This window comes from Caenorhabditis briggsae, assembly GCF_000004555.2.
Source record: "Caenorhabditis briggsae complete genome, chrX, whole genome shotgun sequence".
Taxonomy (NCBI): domain Eukaryota; kingdom Metazoa; phylum Nematoda; class Chromadorea; order Rhabditida; family Rhabditidae; genus Caenorhabditis; species Caenorhabditis briggsae.
In genome coordinates this window covers 12,708,895-12,730,192 of record NC_013491.2, presented here as the reverse complement: position 1 = coordinate 12,730,192, position 21,298 = coordinate 12,708,895, and the positions used below count along the sequence as shown (strand labels likewise).

General features: G+C 39.0%; 2 protein-coding genes across 2 annotated transcripts; both read left to right on the top strand.

Annotated features, from left to right (window-relative positions):
• Positions 1-1,983: 1,983 nt before the first annotated feature.
• On the top strand, positions 1,984-14,233 carry CBG11005 (the record flags this gene model as incomplete). Its single annotated transcript, XM_045239932.1, has 27 exons — positions 1,984-2,101; positions 4,031-4,118; positions 4,169-4,429; positions 4,474-4,560; positions 4,613-4,678; positions 5,362-5,552; positions 5,601-5,943; positions 5,992-6,052; positions 6,099-6,369; positions 6,416-6,781; positions 6,824-7,020; positions 7,070-7,609; positions 7,657-7,891; positions 7,938-8,164; positions 8,213-8,484; positions 8,536-8,709; positions 9,193-9,312; positions 9,369-9,666; positions 9,712-9,870; positions 9,920-10,177; positions 10,226-10,408; positions 10,455-10,616; positions 10,664-11,085; positions 11,132-11,495; positions 11,540-11,865; positions 11,916-12,111; positions 13,958-14,233. 27 exons carry the CDS (start codon positions 1,984-1,986, stop codon positions 14,231-14,233), a joined length of 6,261 nt encoding a protein of 2,086 aa, XP_045094428.1.
• A 2,679-nt stretch (positions 14,234-16,912) lies between these two features.
• CBG11004 lies at positions 16,913-20,744 on the top strand (the record flags this gene model as incomplete). The annotated part of the gene is made up of 13 exons (XM_002644963.1): positions 16,913-16,946; positions 17,011-17,149; positions 18,289-18,362; positions 18,500-18,598; positions 18,677-18,896; positions 18,947-19,114; positions 19,160-19,279; positions 19,325-19,546; positions 19,596-19,817; positions 20,169-20,249; positions 20,296-20,452; positions 20,502-20,590; positions 20,639-20,744. The coding sequence occupies 13 exons, from the start codon at positions 16,913-16,915 to the stop codon at positions 20,742-20,744; spliced, it is 1,731 nt and encodes a 576-aa protein (XP_002645009.1).
• Between the last annotated feature and the right edge of the window lie 554 nt (positions 20,745-21,298).

Sequence of the window (21,298 nt, the reverse complement as noted above, 5' to 3'; positions counted from 1 at the left end):
ATCAGCTCCGGGTCTAAACCGTCTCGTCGCGAATCGACCAACTGCAAAATGATGCATTATTTTTTGATAAGGTTGACTTTGAAAAATCAAAAAAAGAGTGTATGAAATGATGTTGAAGACGATTCTATAGAGTTTAAAAAAAAGCATAAATTTTTAGGTTTTTACCGATTCGCGAGTTAATCACAAAAGGTTAGAGTAACTGAAAAGTGAACTACAGAAACTTGTACTGAATAGCCAGACTATAAAGCCTGTTGATCCCTCTCGCCGCGTAGAGGCTCAATTCTCGAAAGAGAAACGGTTGTTTTACCAATGGGATCACCTTCAAAACCCATCCGCTTCAATTAATCAGAAACCTCAACAGAGATTCTACAGTCCGAATCCAACGCTCATCCACGTCTGCTTCAGAAAATCAGAAACGTCAACTGAGATTCTACAATACGAATCCTCCGCTCATCCACAGATAGTTTGACTCTGGTTCTGCGAGCTCATATACTCTGAGGTGGGCGTGGCCATATGGACATGACCAGGTGGGCAATTTTGATTCAGCCTCACTTCTTTTTCTCAAACTCTGTTCCTTGCTCAAAAGAAAATTTAAAATCAGCCGGCTTCTTTTGCATTCCATAAGTACGTCATCATAAATTAATCAGATGAAGGAGATAATACAATGAAGATGATAATTACCCAAATAACACTAGTCGTTGAAAAGGTATCTTAAAAGATTACCTATGGGAAACAAGTTATAAAAAACCGTAAAATTTAAAAAAAAACTTCAATAAAATATTGATAAAAGAGGAATTCGCTGATAAAAAAACGCGACGATACGGTTTAGACCCGGAGCGGATAAATTCTTTTTAGGTGAGGTAATTTTGTAACTGGACCATTAAAAATAGGCAATTTTCCAACCGAACGTTTTAGGACCGGTCATTTTGCAACTGGTTCAAAAAATCATTCGAATTGTCCTAATTTTTGTGACATTTCGTCAATTTCGGGCCAATTTTATGTAGGAAGAGAAGATTTCAAATTTCGAAATGCCCGCTTTTGAAATGCTATGAATGCTGTCGAGAAACTGTCACAGTTCCTCAATTATCGTGGAGTTTTAGATGATTACAAAATACATCTTATATTGTTCAAATTCGAAAAATATATATTGCAGACAGTCCGAGAATGATGCTGGTAGGTCATTTTGTGAATGTCGTTGTTAAATAAAAAATCGATTTTTTTCAGAAATTCAATCTGACCGGGTTTGACTAAGACAAGAATTGGGAGCATTGGAAGGACAGGATGATACAATTTTCGGAATCAGGCGTCGTCCTGCTTCCCTTCATGAAACCATGCTATGCTCATTTCGTAATAATTTGTTATTGTTTCATATCATGTTTTTCTCCCATTGAGATATTGTTATTACTCATCGGACAAATGTCATAAACAATCATTTTTCAAAAAAAAACATTTTGAAGATTTGAATAGACAGAATCCATAAGTCTTCTACAAAACGACGAGATTTTTTTTGCGCAAAATGTACTACAAATGCGTCGAGCCCAATCAGACAAACTCGTTTTCTTGTCTGAAATAGCAGCTAATTGTTTTATTTCTTTCGCCTCACAGATTCTGGTATGAGCGTTTTTTTTTTGCCAGAGTACTACAGATTTCTTTTTTGTTTTCATTTTCTAAACGCCTTTTTTCCGTCTGCTACCGGTGTCATTTTCCTACCGGTGCCGTATTTGCTCTCTGAATGGCCATTTCAAATCGTCTGGGAGAAAAAAGTGACAAAAGTTCAAACTCGTCATAATGAGATAGATAGATAGAGAGACCCAGGAGGTACGACCTTTGACGAGCAATAGATCTTCGCGCCTCGCATTTTGATTTGAATTTCGACCCAATCACTAGTCGTTTTCTCTCCTTGACTCACTCCTCATTTTTTCTGTTCGTTTTAATCGATTAAAAAATGTTTCAGATGATCATTGGCTAATCTTGGATAGAAAAATGAAGAGTATTATCGAGAAAGTGACTTCTCGAAACTCGGATAAAAATGAGAAGATCGTACCGATGCCGACGGAGCTGCTGGTTCCAACAAAGCTGATACATCCGAGTAGATTACGTCGTGAGTTTGAGATATAATTAGGAGTTCTGAAATTCCGTAAGTGCAATTACGGTGGTGTTTAGCAATGTGCATTTTTGAACATGACTTGTTTAGTTTGGCGGATCCAATAACTTGATTAAAAAACAAATCGAGAAAGTAAATTATTTAATTTCATCAATTCTCGAAATTGTAGGAAAAAACCCGCGACTTTTTGGTTAGGGTACTTCCGTGGTGGGTAAGGTTCAGCGTCCTACCTGTTCTAAAAGTTTCTGGTAGGCTCAGCTTTTTTCCAAAAGAACGGACAGCTTGGCCAACGGCAACGTAGTCACACGAAATTATAGGAAAAATTTTGAAAAAATCTTAAAATGAGAAAACCGCATCGTATCTGGTATCTGGTGGCTGGCGGACGAGTGTGAATTCGTCTCGGCCAGCACGCTAAAATTCAAAGAATTAGCCACCAGAGTCTTCTTTGATGCGGGTTTTCTCATTTTAAGATTAATTTTAGATTAATTTTTTTTGTGAATCTATATATTTTTTTACAAATGAAAGCAACAGTTCACGGTATTCCACCTTAAAAGTCTATCCCAATTGTTTCCAAATTTCAAAATACTGAAAACACGATCATTTCTGCTATAAGCTATTAACATTATTCATTTTATTCAATAACACTGGATAAGATTTTTGTCGAGCTAGAGGCAATCGCTCTGTGATTTTAGAACATCTTGAGTTGTATAACTTATGATTACTCTGGAAACCTTGATGAAAAATTTTCTGGGTAAATAAACATAAAAAAGCACCAATTTCGTAGTTTTCAACTTTTTGTGTGTGTGTGTGCAGATTCATACGATTGAGATAAAATGCAAAAAAGTATCAAGATTCTGAACTCAGTTGTGTTTCTGGAAACTATGGTATTTCGTTGGTGTCAAGTGGAATCTATCGTTTGGATGAATTTGTAATAAAAAAACCTGTCAGATATAAAATTGAAGCTCTGATCTTGTTTTGTGAATCTCGGAATTTTCAATCTCTTCCGAAACAATGTACTTAACTCTCTAGGAATTGGAAGTTGCCGTTTTTCACTAGAATTTAAGACAAGTTGATAAACTTTTGGTTGGTACTGTAGTTCTGAAAACCCGTTAAAAAAATTTTAGGCATTTCAGAAAACTGCAAACTTTTGGGATTTTTTCAAAACTCCTTAATCACTTTTGAATCTTCCAAGTTTTCCGATAACATTTGATGGAAAGAAATACTCAATATTTCCATTTACATTAATCCTTGACCCGTTTTAGCTCTTTTAGAGTAAAAACATTTCTAAGAACACACTGCTAACCCAGCACTCAAGAATAATCCACCAGGACCAGCAAAAAAACCTTTTGAGGTCGAGAGATTAGCAACAAACGACAGCAGCAGAAACCTCCATTTTCATTTGTTGGAGTTTCCGAATTTCGGTATACCCTTGGAATCTAATAGTATCTCGTTCCTCATAGGAAATTGAATTTAATTTTGAAAAAAAAAACAAGTTTGTACTTTTCTTTCGGCTTCCCTGATACATTAAGCTCTTTAACTCCCAATTATTGAATACGTCTCTCTTGACAAAAACAACATCGACAAAGTCGGCCCCACTGTGCACAACACAATATTTGCTCATAGAGACCTCCTCACCCAATACTCTCAGCTGCAGCGTTCTTCTGCATTTCCTCTTCTTCTTCCTCAATCTCCACGTTTTTCCTCTTCTCGCCTCAATGAGAGTGGTGTCCTCCCGATGTCCTCTCTTTTCCCTCGGTCTCTTCCTCTCGTATACACACCACACTCCTCCTGTTCTATCCGTCCTTTACGACATTTCTTTGGGTCCGCCACGCACATTGTTTGGAGGATGGCGCATCTTTTTAGAGCGGATTTTATGTTATTTTTTTGAAGAATCCATAATTTAAAAAAAACTTTTTGAACTCCCAGATGATCGAATGATGGTTGTCGATAGGAAGAATTCGCTGGATATGAAACCCGTTGACAGTAAACGGGCTTTCGTGAAAAAACGCAGCAAGTAAGTCATCTTTACAAGATTTACCGCTTCAAAACCGCATTTTCTTGCAGAGTAACGGCGTCTGAAGTCCGCAAACATGTGATTAGTGGGCTTCTTCCGATTCATCGACTGACAGACGGTGAAAATGGTTTCGACTTGGACATTGCTATGATGGGCAAGGTAATCAATAAATGGCAACATCTGCGCAACATTCCCCTCTCTTCTCAGGTACAATATACAGAACCAGTGCCTCCGATTGACGTTGAAACGCTATTAGAACAGAAAAAGACGTGTCTGCTGTACTCAATTTCTTCTCCAAAATCGTCGAAACCGTAAGCTTTGTAATTATACAGTATAATCCAAAAACTACATCCAGAATCTTTGAATATGTGTCGGACGACGTCGAAGTGAAAACTATCAGACAAGACGGGTTATCAGATCACAACTACACAACAATCCCTCAGTAAGAAAACACTGATAACAACTTGCAGTACGTTTACAATCCGATATTACAGCATTGAAAACCACGTCCGGGACATTTGTGCGTTTTTCTGCGACGATTTCTCGTTGGTCAACCGAAAGTGAGTTTTTTGTTGTGAAAACCCAATGAATATTCCATTTTCGAGTGAGAAAAACCAACCGTAAAAATTAGTAGTTAAACAAAGGAAAGTTTGCGGTTCATCTGTTTCAGAAAAAATGACGGAAAAAGGACAAACTAAGCAAAAAAAGAGCAAAGCTTGAGCTTCAAACATAAAATCACAAACAGGCCTTTTTGCGAGCCAACAATTTGAAAAAATTGTTTAGAGCCAGAATTTCAAAACCACAAACGATTGAGCGTATATTTCTAGAATACTGTAGGTCATACTATACCTCAGGAGACAATTATTATGTTTCTGAAAAAACTGAACGAATTGAACTGAATTTAAACTCTAAAAAATGAAATTTTAGCCGATTCAAACATTAGAATACGGGAAAACAGTTTTTAAAAATTAATGAAGTACGAATGAGTTTTGGGCAAGAGTTGGACGTTCGTTTGACATTCTGCCATTAATTTTCCACGGCAGGGTTGCGGCAATAGTTAGGTCTGCTTTGGGACATGTACTGGGTACGAAAACCGTATTATGTGAGAAAACCGCATTTTGTAATACTGTCTGGATGTTGAGCGTTTTTCCAATCAGAGGGGCACAGTTGCCTCAACGGTGGGAATCTACAAATCATCCAAAAATCACTGAGTAGAAACATAACCTTGAATGCGATATTTCAGACATGCTCAACTCGGAACCGAAGACATCAAGGACCGATGGAATCTGGAGAAACTTACAGCTCACCGTTCTCTACGACCACAACTCTTTCATAATGGGCTTCGGATCATGGATCGGGAACCTAGCACGATTTCTCTTGATGGATCATACGACGCTACCGATTTGGCAAAATGCGCAAGTGAACAGTTCTATGGTAAGTGTTTTTTGCTATCAATTTGAAATTTGATTCGTGAAGTTACAGTATCGATGCTCAAAAAATCAGCTATTGACAAGAACACTCTACTCTACTCAATGCTTTCAAAAAATCGAGTCAAACACTTCATGAACTGCATTCAGTCAGAAGATAAAGATTGGAAATGGGAGAAACGAGGGATTCCAAGACTTCCAGAGCAAGAGGAGACGCCGAAACTGTTTGTTAAAGTTGAAAAGGCAAATGCGGACCCATACTTCGAGCCACTGTTCCTATCAATGGCTGTTTACGACATTCGGAACAAGCAAAAGGTCACGGAATCTGTATATTTCAATGTTGCGGACCACGACAAATTGGATATGCTAGGAAAAAATCAACCAAATTTTATCAACGCGTGAGTTTTTCTATTTGAAAAGCTTCGTAATTAGTTTTTGCTTTACAGAAACATCAAAGCCCTGTTCAATATCACTGGTGTGCTTTCAGATATGTTTTTGGTGATCAAGGTAAGTATACTGTGAATAATGCTAAAATTCTATTTACACATTCCAGATTGAGAAAGTGCTCCAACAAACTGACGTATTTGACAACAGCGAGCCATACACAGGCACTAAAGAGGAACGGAATTTGGAGAAACTGAAAGTGACTGCTGAGGATAATTTTCAACGATTGGGTGCCTACCGTACTCCACTCGGAATTCAAGTAGTTGATATTCAACGAGTCTTCAATGCCAATGTCTCTGCAACTGCTTGTGGGTCGGATAGGAGGACGGACCCAATGTTGACCTCCCAGTGCACAACCAGCTCTGGGGTTATTATTACTAGTGAGTTGCCGTTTCCTAGCAAGCATTAGTTACGATTCTTTTTCAGCCGCCGGACAAGGACAAGATGACCGTTGTAGCATTACCAGTGCCGATAGAACTTCCATCGCATCTGTGGGATCCACACTGAGAAGATTTGGTAGTGGAACTTCAGCGGCGACAGTCTTCAGTCGCGTACGCACTCCACTTACCAAAAGGAAATTTGCACCGATTTCGAATTTGTCATCAAGCAGAGATATACCAGATTGTCTGGACAATATGCCATCTTGCAATTTGAAATTCAACACGTTCATCCGCCAGGAAGCTGATAAATACTCGGAGGAAGACATCTATCGGATTTGTACTGAAGTTCGCAAAGCGCATGGGAAAATCAACAAAAAAATGTTCAGCTTTGAGCTGGAACTGACGCTTGCAGGTACTGTTTCCCGAAACTAGCAAATAATAGATATTATTCCAGGTTCCAATAAAAGCAAGGAGTGCCAAAGCCATGGGAGCAACTTGACACTGAGCAGCGAAAATATGATCCACGAGGCAATTGAAATCCCAAAATACAAATCGACATTGAACAAGTCCTACAAAAATGTGCTATTCGTCTACCCGAAACATATCAACCTGACTGCCAGAGCAGGAAATGCACGAAATATCATGATCAAGGTTGGTGACACTGCATTTTCAGAATTATATATCTATGAATTGTTTTTAGATTGAACTCATGGACGCCAAGGAAATACCACAGGAGGCAGTATTTGAAAAAGGAGCAAATAGATTGAGTCTCTTGAAAAACGCCAAAACAACTGTGATCTATCACAACAGAACACCCCACTTCACTGACGAGATCAAATTGCTCCTACCTTGTGATCTGAATGATGGCCATCATCTTCTTTTCACTGTGTACCATATTTCGTGCAAAGATGGCGATTCATCTTCCGCAGAAAACGCTATCGGATACACTTGGCTTCCTTTATACCGAAATGGAAAACTTCGCAGTGGAGACTTCCATCTTCCAGTGTGTGGAGAAAAACCGCCATCCAGTTACGGATACCTTGATGCTCAAAACGCTCTGCCAAACTTGAGATGGATCGATAATCACAAAGCGATATTTTTCTGCTCAACAAGAATGATTTCTAGTGTTCATGCGCAAGATGGATATTTGGAGAAATTTATGGCTGGAGTAGCTAGTCTGAGCTCAAACGACCCTAAGAAGCCGCCAGTAGGAGAAACAGAATTGATCAACTGTCTTGATGTAAACCATTGGGCAGGTTATTAATTCTGAAATTATTTTGTTTTCAGAACTTGCTCAAAGCCGGGCCCGATAAACTTGTTGCATTTATTCACTTCATCCTAAGCAGGCTTTTTTTCTTAATTGCCAATCCACCATATACCGATGAACTGTCAACTAAAGCGTTTGAATGCATTGGAAATTTGGTGAAGCTTTTTTCAAGGATGTTGGATTCTGATATTGATGCACACAACCGCAGTATGTTGTTGGCGTCATTTGTCAAGTATCGAAAACAAGCCGCACAAGGTGAAATATTTATCTAAAAATTTTTGCGTCAATAAAATCATTACAGAATCCAAACCACACTCCAGTATCCGACCAGCAGAACTGAAAACCTCCCCGACTGATAATAGTATGCTAACCAGTATTATTGAGCATCAAGAAAGATCACACTCGTCTACTAATCTTGTGGCAACTAATGTCAGACTGCATGAGAGTCTTCTAGAAGTTTGGCTCCGTGCGCGAGGCACAGCCCGAGAAAACTCTTTGGTGAACTCTTGGTTCTTTCTTGAAATTACTGTGAGTCAATCAAATTGACAGAAAAGACATTGATGAATTAATTTTCAGTTGAAAGCATGCTCAGAGTACTTGACAATGACTGGACGCATTTTCTCATCAAGGAAGATCAGATTTGGAGAACAATTTTTGAAAAATGTTGAGACATTGATAGATATTCTTGCACAAGAGGTCATCACCAGACATGCGAACGATTTCGAAGAAGGAAGAATGATATCAAACTCATTGGGCTATTTCCTCAGAGATTGTTTCTCGATCATGGACAGAACATATGTGATGAAACTGGTGCATAAGTATCTGACGGCGTTCTCGGAAAGCATGAAGTGAGTTTTTTTTATATTGCGAAATTTATGCCTAATTCCCTATAATTTCAGAAAACTGGCTCACGGCAATGAACTACTCGCCATTAAAATAGATTTCATAAGAATTGTGTGCTCTTACGAGCACTATCTCATTGTGAACGTGCTCAGCGATATTGAACTACCGGAGGCTACTGTCACAGGAGCTGCACCTCCAGTTTCTTCGTTGTCTGGAAGTAAAACGAAGAAGTGAGTATTTAAAATAAAAATAGATAGTGGTTGAATGCAAAAAATACCGGTCTAAAAGATATACAAAAACATATTTTTCAGTTAATTTTCAGCTATGTCAACCATTTTCAGGAGTCTAGAGCTCGGCTATCCTTTAGAAATCGGCAGATAGCTGAAAAACAACAATTTTGACCTCTAGACTCGAGAATAGCCAAAATCAACTAAAAACACCTTTTTGTATGTTTTATTGACCGTTACTGTACATGTTCACGGGTCTGGCCGTTCCTAACCGGGAGTTTTCCATATTTTAAAAAATCAAATTGTTTTGTGAAAAAATCTTGAACACATATCAAAGAAATGGCAGGCAAACTTTCTTTAAGCAAACTTATCATTTAACAGAAAACTCGTTTTTAACCAATGCCAGTGCGGGCCCTAGTCGAGCCGGACCTTGGAAGTTCTGAAAAGAGCCGGCCCGTTGCAAACATGGTGAAATTTCTTTTTCAGAAATTCCTTGGCCAGCTGGACCATGACTGATAACTCACGATCGACGCATTATCTCTCTGGTCAAGTGATGTCGGATGTGAAAGATGCGATAGCTTCTGGAAACACCACTCTGTGTGCCAAGTAAGGAATATTAAAATATTTTTTCAAATTCATTATTTCAAATTCCTATGTTTCAGAGCTATTGAAACCGTCAAAGAGCTACTACAATCTCACGAGCTGGACAATAGAATTGCGGAAGGAGAATCCGCTGCCAAAGTCGCCAATATCTACAAACCTTTGGTTGGAATTGTGTTGGATAACATTGACTGCTTGTATTCCGGCTCAATGCGCAATTCTACTGATGTATCGTCCACCAACTCATTTGTGGAACAGACTTTGCGACAAGATGTGATGGCAGCGATAGCGGGAAAATTAAGAAATAGCCCAGATCCAAACTTTGGTCGACTTCAGATGGACCTCACAATGACGAAATCGGTAACATTTTCAAATTAAAAATTTAATAAAATTTGTTTTCTTCAGATTTTATGCTGCATGTTCTGGGTGCTCAAGCACATTGACCGAGAAGATCTACAAAACTGGATTGATTCCCTAGACCACGAATACATGCTGAAACTACTTCATATTATCTACTACACCATGTCCACCTTTGAAGTCAAGGATGACTCGGTGACAGCAAGAGTGAGTTTACCAATACCATTATTTTTTTTCTAATTCTAAAATTTTCCAGAGGTCCCCTGACAAGACATCCTTATCGAAGCTGGATGAAGAGCCAGAATCAGGAGAGGTGAAATGGAGAACTCGAAGCTCGGATACGTGTGACTCGAGAGCCGACCAAGTTTCTACTCTCGAAGCCATCTCATCAGATGCTATCGTCTCCTGTGAAGTTTTCATGTGCGTTGTAGAAGTGATTGACAACATTATCTGCATCGCAACTGATCCCAAGAACTCACAATTTCACATTCTTCCGATGGTTTTTCCTATCTTAGTGAGTTTTTTTAAACTACTTATCATTTCACAATAATTCCACATTCAGATGCACGGATTATCATGCAATGCATCAGATCAAGTATTGGAGGTCATTTTTGCGGCTCAACAAAACTTTTTCGCGAAATTCCCGGATATGATTCTTGAGCAGAAGCCTGAACTGTGCGCAGAACTGTCCCAACAAATTCTTCGCCACTGCTCGTCGACAAAACTGGAGAATGTGAGAACTATGGTGAGGAATTCATACCGTAACAACTAAAATAGTTTCGAATTTGCAGGCAACCGTTAGCTTGTATCACTTCCTCCGCGAAAACTTCAAGCTGTATAGAAATTTGACCCGTGCTAGAACTTTCTTGTCCACTGCGCTCTCTACGTTGCTCTCCGGAAGCTGTGGTGTGGATATTTTCGTGAATGACGAGTTCATGACAAAGAGTTTGGAAGTATCGAACTTGCGAATGAACAATTCCGTGTATCTTCAAATTTTCAGATTGCAAACCAGCTTGCTGCTGAAGATGACATCTTCGATGAGACAACCAAGCGGAAATTGACAGAACAGATGAACGAGTTGACAACAAATCTCCAGAAAATCATGTTGAGCACTGTCAGAATGCGTGAGCACGTAAACGATTACGAAATGACGATTGATCTGATGTACCAGCTAGTGGAAGGCTATTCCAACAATCCGGATCTCCGAATCACTTGGCTTCTCAATATGGCAGAACGGCACGAGAAACAACGGAATCTGTGTGAAGCAGCGCATAGCTATCTACAAGCGTGTGCTCTGGTCTTTGAGTACATTGCTCAGAGAGATCAGAATTTGGCGTTTGAGTCGAAAGGAGCTGCCACGCTTGCCGATATCACACCGAATGCAATGAAAGAATCAAGAACTAACTTCAATGCGGTGAAAAAGTGAGTTTTGGTAGTTTGAAATCAAACTTTCAAATTTTATTTTCAGTTCCGACAACGAAAATCAGATTCAATCGTACCATTTCACAGAAGCTGGACTTGTGAAGATCCTTGAGAAAGCGTTCTCACTTCTAGAAAAAGCCCAACTCTATGAGCTACTCTTCCCATTCTCCAAAGTGATTCTCGACTATTGTCATGAGACCAGAAGCTACAGTAGAGTATCGCACATTCACAAACGGCTCAGTATCGCTGCTGAACAAATCAAAGAGACTGGAGAGTTCTATGAGAATCAATCGGACCCATGGCTATCTCCTCTGCCTGGAATTGATAAGCGCTGTTTTGGAACATTCTTTAGAGTGGCGTTTTATGGAAAATTGTTTGGTGAATTAAACGAAAAGGAGTTTGTGTACAAGGTAAGATTTGAATTGCAATACTCAACAAAATCAATAATATTCAGGAGTCCGCCTTTTCCAAGCTAAACGAGATCAGTAGTCGCCTCGAGATCTTCTACACCAGTACGTACGGAGAGGACAATGTGATAGTTCTGAAGGATTCGAAACCAGTAGACGTTCGAAAACTGAATCCTGAAAAGGCTTACATCCAGATCACATTCGTAGACGTCTACTTGGCCGATAATGAGAAAATGGAGAGATTGAGCTACTTTGAAAGAAGAAACAATGTCAGCATGTTCTACTACGAAACACCATACACAACCGAAGGACGTGCTCAGGGAGATTTATCCTCGCAGTATAAGAAACGGACGATTCTGACAGTGGAAAACTCGTTCGTTCAGCAAAAATCATTTTTGCATTCACCAAGAAGTTTTTTTCCAGATTCCCATACATCAAAACTCGTCTACGCGTTGTGAGTCGAGACGTTCTGAACTTTTCGCCAATCGAAGTTGCCATTGAGGATATCGACAGGAAATCACGAGAACTCGCGGCCGCTCTCCTGCATAAAAACCCAAAAATGTTGTCAATGTTGGTTCAAGGCTCGATTGGAACAACAGTGAATCAGGGCCCACTTGAGGTGAGCTAACAGTTTTTTTTCGTGTTGAAAAAATAACAAGAGTTGAGTAACAGATGGGAGAGTATTATAAAACAGAACAGAACAGTGCGTGCGGACTTTTTGTTTCAAGAAAAATATGATCTAAATCAAGATAAAAAAGTTCTTCTTTCTTAGAAATTTGAAAGAGAAGCTACTCGCCTATCGGCTTCTAACTATTTCAAAAATGGAAAAACTCGGCTTTTAGATATACAGCGGCGAGAAGTGGTGAGGAGAATTTTTTCGAACATTCATAACTTTGTTCACAATCGCTCGATTGACTTGAAATTTTGCATGAGAATAGCTGTAAAATCCAAAAACATAAAAATCGGTTTTTTGAAAATGTCTCATTTTCGGAATTTTCAGAGCGGTTTCAGATGTAACAGTGGTCCATGAATCCAAAAAAAACTTTTTTTCAAAATGTTTTCAGGCTTCGATTTTAGATGTCAAATGATTCTCAATGTTTAAATATGCACCAAAAAAGTTTTGAAGAGTTTTGGAAATCGGACTCTCGAGTTATGATGCCCAGAGCACAAAAGGTATGCGGTATTTTTGCCACAACTCAGCTGAAAATGTATTTTTGATGCTCAAATTTTCAGAAATGTTGTGTTTTGAGTTTTTTATCAGTTTTTTGTCAAATGTTTATCGATTGTAGAAAATTTTTTTCTCATTTTTAGATTTTAGAAGTTTTCCCTAGAGGTGAAAAAAATGAAAAAATTTCTTCTACAATTAAAAAACGTTTGACATAAAACTGATAAACAACTCAAAACTCATCATTTGTGAAATTTTGAACACCAAAAAATACATTTTCAGCTGAGTTATGGCAAAAATTCCGACACATACCTTTTGTGCTCTGACTCGAGAGCGCGATTTCCAAAATTTTTCAAGTCGTTTTTGGTGCATATTTAAACACTGAAAATCATTTGACATCTGAAATCAGAGCCAGAAAAAATTTTGAAAAAAACGTTTTTTTTTGGATTCTTGGACCACTGTCACATCTGAAACTGCTCTGAAAATTCCGAAAATGAGACATTTTCAAAAAACCAATTTTTATGTTTTTGGATTTTACAGCTATTCTCATGCAAAATTTCAAGTAAATCGAGCCATTTTGAACAAAGTTATTAATGTTCGAAAAAATTCTCCTCACCACTTAGCCAGGTTCTGGTCGGAACTGGCTCATAAACGGCTGCATGGGGCCATATTCAGATTTTAATTGAAAATTGTAAGCTGCTTTATCATACTACTAGTTCGGAAATTTGTCATCAGTACAGTACCGGTCAACAAAATATACAAAAACGACAAAAATCATTTTTAGTAGTTTTTCTGGATTTTAACCATTTTAGAAGGCTCGAGCTCGGTTGTCAAGTTTTCGATCACTTTGAAAATTTTGGAGAGTATAAAACAGATCTAGAGTGAGAACTTTGCATTTACACAATTTTTTGAAAATACTTAAATTTTCAGGACATAGCCGATTTGTACTGAAAAAAAACAACAGGTGTCTTTTAGAAATTGGTGAATAGCTGAAAAACCAGAAATTTCCCAGAAATTCTATAAATGCAAATGTTCAAGTTAGATATGTTTTGTAACTTACAAAATTTGCAAAGTCGTCGTAAACTTGACTGTCGAGCTCCAGACTCCTGGAAATGGTCAAAATTAACCACAACACATGTTTTTGTAAATCTTATTGGTACTGTAGGTCGAAACCTTGTCATAAGTATATTGGAGTTTTTTCGGCTTTAGTAGCGTCTTTGTACGGAATCCGACCAAACTCCGACCAGAACTTGCCGGCAACGCACCTACTGAAAACAGAATCTCTAAATTATATTTTCAGATCGCCAATGTTTTCCTGGCTAATGCAATGACCGATGAGCGTGGTCGACCCGTGGATCGACTCCAGAACAAGCTCCGTCTCTCCTTCCGACATCTCCAATTCCGAGCCATGGAAGCAATCGAACTGTCCCGTCAATTGATTAGTGAAGACCAAAAGGAGTACCAAGAGAATATGGAGGCCAACTTTCGAAGTTTCGTGACCCACCTGAAACCGATGCTGACCAGGGAGAAACACGAGATAACCATCTCCGAATTCAGCAAGCCCACCGTTGTATAAAACACTCATTTCTTCATTTGTTAACCTTTTTCTCTCTAAACATTTTATCCCGTTGTTTTTTACTTGCTTTATATCAAATGACTTTAATTATTGGTTTTAACTGGAAAAATATTGATTTCACTCGCCCTTTCAATTCTCACAAATCTCAATTTTCTTTTTTGAAATGTTCATGTCCTTTTTGCGGATATAATTTTTTCACCCTTTTACTTGTAAACTTTCCTCCTCACATGTTTTCCTCCCAACTTTTGACAACTAAAAAATTTTTGTTGGTTTGTGAGAAACAACATCTATACAATAATGAGGTGGCAGAAGAAAAAAAGGAATGATAAACTATTTTACGAGTGCCTCGGTAGCAGGGCATTGAAACCAAAACCGTCACATGCTTCATTCTTCCCGATTATTGACGTTCTTGTTCGGTTTTGTGTTTGTCCTTTTTTCCTTTTCTTACCTGTGCTGCTGCCAACCTAACTGATAACTATTTGATACACGCGCATCAAAAACGTGTTTGCAAATCAAATCAAATAATCCTATCCAACCCGTGTTCGCTGATACCCGAACACCTAAAAATTTGTTTGTCCTTCTCAAACATACACCTCCACAGGTAGTTTTTCTGGGGCGGAGTTACATTTTGGTAGCTACTCAGTCTCCAGGTTTCTCAATCCTCTTGCTCAAAGCTAACACATTTGAGATTGATTTATTTTAATCAATTTTCAAAATGCTTGGAATGCTCGAGAACAGTTGTGAGTCACCATCATTTCAACATAATTGTTTCAGCATCGTGGTGAGACCCACAGTCGAAAAAAAAACCATCTAGGAAATTCTATTCCATTCGTTGTCATATTTATTTCTCTATCTCTCTTTGTCCTTTTCCTCACTTTCTTGACTCCTAGACGGTGCGGAGATTTATGAGTGCCCTCTCTACTTCTATCATCAATTTTTTTTCAAAATTTCGGTGCATCAGAGTAATAAATTAATCTCGGTTGATCTGCAACAAATTTTTTAGCGTGTGAACGTGAAAAATCGGGGAACACATGACGGGACCGTGCAAGTTGCCCTTCATCTCTTGCCGATCCTCTCAATTTTTACCCGCTCTCTCCGCCCCAAAAATTGTTTTCTTATCAGTCACTGAATGGGCTCTCGTTTCACTTTACACTGTAGAAAACAGCAAAAAGAAGCGAAAAAAAGAAAGAAGAAGATGAAGAACGGGATTTTTCGAGAAAGTTTTCCGGATTTTTGAGCAAAGAAACGTTTTTGAAACCTGAACCTGAGAGGGGTTGTATAGTCAGATAGTTGACTTTCTTTCTCCCTCGTTCCATACTTTTTCTTCTCTTTTTTGTACTACTTCTTGGTTGTCAGTTCATCTCTATTTTTATCTTAAGAGTCAAAAATCTATGATTGATATGCTTAGGGCAGAAAGTTTAGGCAGAAAGAGACGAGTAAGTTCAACCCTTTCATTCATTTTTTTTGTTGCTTAACAGTCATTATCAGAGTCGCAGGTTTTGTTTACGCTCCATACTGTTTCCTTCTTTTTTCACAACGCGACCTTTTCTGGGGAAGACGATTCTTTTGTCTATTCGATTAAATCGGCATTGCACTTCCAAATTAGAACACACAGACACAAAAACGATTGGTAGATGGAAAAGAACCATTGTTGCAACATCTACCTCTCTCTTCCCTCCTCCAACTTCCACTTCCTCTTGATCGGAAACCACAAAACGCATTTTTTTCAAAAGTTTCTGCTTTCATCTTTTGAAAAGTCGGCAAAAACGCCCACTCTGTTGATTGAACAGTTCAGGCTGCAAATTGTTCCTCCCTTTGATATTCTATGGCGGCTAATATCACAAGTCCTAAGATTTTTCAAAGTTTGTAGCCTTGTGGCAAACCAGCATAACATTTAGAAAAGGGCGGGTAGAGTCCCTGAAGATTAGGGGTTAGTGCTTATTCATATGATTTGAAATTGAAAACTAAAAGGGAAATAAAACGTGATCTGTTAAATCTTTTCGTTTTGTATTCGGAGATTGGCGGTGACTTGGAAGAATTCAAACGACTAACCTAGGTGATAAAGAAAGAAAAACAACGATAAAATTCTCAGCGTTCTCATATACCTGTATTGGCTGTATGACCTTCTTCTTCCTTTTTGTTCCGGGGGGCGCTCATATTGCCCCCGCTCCCCCCTCACAGTCCTCATTCCCTCTTCCGAAGACGACGCTCCTCTCTCTAGCAACCTTTTTCTTGCTTTCAAACTCTTCTCTTCTGTTTCATAGCCCGATCGTCACCTCGCAACGTGGTGCTTGTGCTGGCCTCGTAGGGCAAAGAGGATGTATGGGAAAATCAATTTTTGTTTTCTTTTCACTATCTCTGTCGGTTTCTATCAATATATATCGTATTTGGCCCTGTCCGCCCAATCTGTTTCTTTCTCTCTTTTCTCGCTCCTTGATCGAATTCTGTCTCTCTCTCTTTCTCTCTCTCTCTCCCTCTCGCTTGTTCGTTCCACCTCTCTCTCTTGTTATTTCAATTTTAACATTTATTTCTACACCCCATCTCTTTTCAAACACATACCCACATCAAAGGGGTGTCGTCTCTATTCTTCCTATTTCTGTGTTATCACACTTTTTTTGCTGCCAAACTCTTCTGCTATTTCCGAACAACTGATCCAACAACAGCTGTATTTCAGGGGGAATGGCGGACGTTCTTACCAAAATTCCAGATACGAGTAGGTTTCTCACTTTCAGATTCTTATTCGGACACGCAGAGGGTTACAGTAACTATACTTGCAGACTGGGTCCGTCTCGAAATTGAGCCTGTCCAAGTGAGCCACGACGGAGACGAGACTCTCAACTTTGCTACCGTTCAATCTGTGGTCCCTGGCGCTCATGGACTTTACTACCGAGATGACGGAGAGAGAAAAGCTCTTTTGTGAGTACTGTAGTGTCACTTCCGATCTATTCAATTTCTCGGTTCACTGGGTCACTAATTAAAACAAACCATCTGCTTTTCTGTTTCCGTCAATTTAGTCATTATCCCCCTGTTGAACACATAGACAATAATCGGGATAGAATGGAGAGAAATCAACCTGGCGCGTGAGAATCGTTCCATCAAAATGAAAAATTGATGTGTCCCCCTCCTCTTTCTTGGTCTTATCAAAGTTTACAGTTCTCTTTATACTCGTAACCTTAACACCAGGTGAAACATGACTTGTTTAATTCAATGTGATAGGTCAATGTAAACAATTTTCACAAAATCAGTTGAGAGTGATAATTTGAAACCGGTTTTGCATATGTACGTAGAAATATTAATAGGCAAACGGGGATTTTTGATTTCACCGGAGGTCGTACATTAGAAAATTAACATAGTTGTTGATTTCTGGCATGGGTGGGATTCCAGGAAAGAAAAACAAGGGATTCTCAATAAATACACAATAAAGTCAATAAATTCAATAAATACAATAAATAATAATAATAAGGTCAATAAATACACAGCTATGTAATTTTCAATTAATTTCTGACCATTTTAGTTATTTTCCAGAATCCTGGAGCATGGCTTTCGCTAGCTTCCATTTTTTTTTCGAAATTTTGGACGATGTAAAACCGCTCGAGATAGAAAACTTTACATTCACTGAATTTTTTGAAAAATCCAAGTTTTTCAGCTATATGCCAATTTTGGAAAGCACCTGTTTTTCACATTTTCAGTTCAAAAACCAGCCAAAAAAAAGATGTTTCTCATTAATTGGCCAGTAGCAGAGAATAGAATTTTCAAAAACTTCTGTGAATGCAAAGTTTTCGATCTAGGTCTGTTTTACGCTTTCCAAAATAATCAAAATGATCGGAAACTGGACAGCCGAATTTCAGACTCCTAAAAATTGTGAAAATCGTAAAATGGCCAAAAAAGCAACTGGAATAAAGTTGTTGTGAAAACCTGCAGATGAGGTTTTATAGGACTCAAAGAACAAACCAATGCTAGTTAGTGCTAGGTTTTTATCTTTCCGATCTCATTATGTTTTTATTAGAATCTTCTTTTTCTCTCATCGGTCAACAAACTCATTTCTCAATTTCAAGGTTCGACAACAACACCGGCAAGGTTTACCCGCCGCCACAGGGATGGGATTCGGTGCCGATTTTTATCCATTTAGGTAGGTTGTCTGTCTTCAATCTTTCTTTTCTATTTCTTTTTCTCCTTTTATCTTTTTTTTCATTTGCGAGAAAGATATAAATTTGTCAAGAAAAAGAAACAATAAATTACGAATAGTGTCTAATGTTGTCTTTGTAGCACACGGATCACGCCACAGCCACGGAACCCACTTTGCCGACTACTCGAAGGCCAACGAATCGTTCGAAAAAAATATTGCGGCCGTCCAGAAACTTTTCGGTAAGCAAACGCGAAAATAAGAACTATGAAAACCGTTGTCGATTCTTTTGTGTCTTACAAAACACGAACAATGTTCAGCCGCTGCTGGTCTTGGTGGCAGACGATCGGAGAAAGTCTACACCGCCAGTAAGACTCGTGCTCGCAGCACGTCGAAGAAGAATCAACCACGTAGCCAATTCGATGCTCAACCTGAGAATGTGAACATCAGCGAAGAGAGCGAGGGCAGAGATTCCGAGAAGGAGAAGAACGATAGACAGATGGAGAAGCTCAAGAACAAGTACGAAGAGGTCAAGATTAGGTAATTCCTAGGCCAACAAGAAAATCTTTGAAAAATCATACCTCTCACAGAGCTAAAGAGTTCAAATCAGACTTGGCTGCTGCTCAGCTCAAGATCAAGACACTCGAGAAAAAATTGGAGAGTGTCAAGGAATCCGGATATTTCGAGGAAGATGGTGACAAGTTCGTCCACATTGACTCGGATTGTTACAAGTCTCCAGATCATGATGAGGAAGTCAAGTGAGTTTTCAGATAATCTGAATCCTTGGAAATATGGAATTTCAGCAACTTGCACAACGTGATTGAGGAGCTTCGCGACAAGTTGGGCTTGATCGAGACAAAGAACAAGGATCTTTCAAGCAAGTACGCCGAGAGCCAAGAGTATTTGAAGAATGCTCAAGACAAGTGAGCATTGTCTGTTTGATACCACACATGCTTAGAATATTTTAGGGTCGGATACTTGGAGAAGCAGTTGAATTCGGAGACTCACGATGAGACCAAGACAACTGCTTACCGTTCACTCGAGATCAAGCTTGGCTTGGCTCAAGCTGCTCTTCGCTCGGCCGAAATTGAGAAGCAGAACCTTCAAGAGGCTAACTGGATCACCAGCGAACGCGCTAGCAAGATCGAGCAGGAGAATGGATATTTAAAGGGAATCACTGAGCAGTTAAAGTGAGTTTCTATCTTGGATTCATCCAAATATCGATTTTCTGTGTTCCAGGGCTCGTGCTGACAGTTCGCATGTTGAGAAGTTGCTCAAGGATAGCGAGAAACGCGTCTGGGAAATCAACGAGGAGAAAAGTAAGCTCGAGTGGCGGCTCGGCGAGCTCTCTCAGTGGTGGAACGATGCGAAGTGGAAGGTCGGAGAGTTGGAATCCTCAGTTGCGTTCCAGAGAACTTTGCTTGACACAGCAAATTCGAAAATTCAAAGTCTTAACGATCAGTGAGTTGGGAATGAAGTATAGGGCACAGTATTAATAGGCCGAAATCTGGATTTTTTCCTGAAAAACTGAATTTTTAAGGTTGATACAGGAAGTGAGGTGAGGCTTGTGTTGGAGAGTTTTTAAGTGTTTCAGAATGTTCGAACTGAGAAATTCATCTCTTGATTATAGCCTTGCCAAATTCCATGAGCAAAGGCATAGAAAGCTTTCTCGAGCTCGTCTACTAACCAGGTTTTTCACTAAATAGTGTGATTGTGGTTTGTAGGTTACAAATCGTTTTGTTGGTACTTTGTTATATTTTGTCAATATTGAGAAAAAATTTTAGTATTTTTGAAAAAAAAAGATTTCTTCAGGAGCCAGTCCACCCAGATGACCATTCCAACCGACGGATTTACCATTAGCCAAGGACACAAAGGAAACTGGAACCTTGCCAAGTAAGATTCTTCTAAGATTGAAATCTAAATCTCCCAAAATTTTCAGTGGATCAGCACAACAGTTCACCGGAGCCATTCCTTCAATCCCACTCGTCTCAGCCCTTCCATTCGCAGGAGCCAACCCCTTTATCTTCGGAGGCGCCAATGAGGGAAGGAATGTTACCTTGACTATCGCCAACGCAGACCATGAAGTCTATTTGACAGTAAGACAGTCATCAATCATCTGAAGATATCTAATAAATCACGTTTCAGGGATCATTCATCAACTGGAAGTGCACTTTGAAGTGCGAGAAGTTGGCCAACGGAAAGAAAGGAGTGACGGTCAATTTGACGCGTGGAAGGTACACTTTTCATTTGTTTAACAAAGTGGAATAATTGATATTTTATAGACACGAGTTCCGTTTCATGATCAACGGCGAATGGTCAACATCGACGGACTATCAACAGGTGCCAAACGGTTTGGGCGGCCAGAACAACGTCATCTTTGTTGAATAATTCTACGGCGACACGATCACTTACATTGATTCATTTTGTCTTAAAATTACTTTGTCTCCAAAAATTTCTTTTCTCTTCACTCTCATGTTCTTTTTGTGTACCATTACAATTCCTTTTCCCCCAAAACCCCCCTCATCCCAAACATTGCAGTTAATCCAACCCCTTTTTTCCAAATTACAGTTTCGATTCACTAGTTTTTTTTAACGAATGTGTTGAGATTCTGAATTCTTTTTTCGGGAACTTTTTTTGGCATCGCCATGATGTGAATGAATGAATTTCGGTTAATGTCAAAAAATATAATTTTTCTCGGTTTATTACTGTTCTGGGTTATGAGAGGAAAAGGTTTCACCGTCAGCTTTTTTCAAGAATTTTTTTTCAAATTTCTCGACGGAGCAGGTTTGCAGAGGAAGAGAAAAAACTTAGTTTACACGAACTTTGTATTGCGAAATCGCATCTGCTAGACATGCTGGTTTCAAGAAACACGCAATTTGTCTCGATCTTGATAAATAAAGTGATAAAGGTTTGTAGCATGCTGCATGTTTGACTCTGATGGT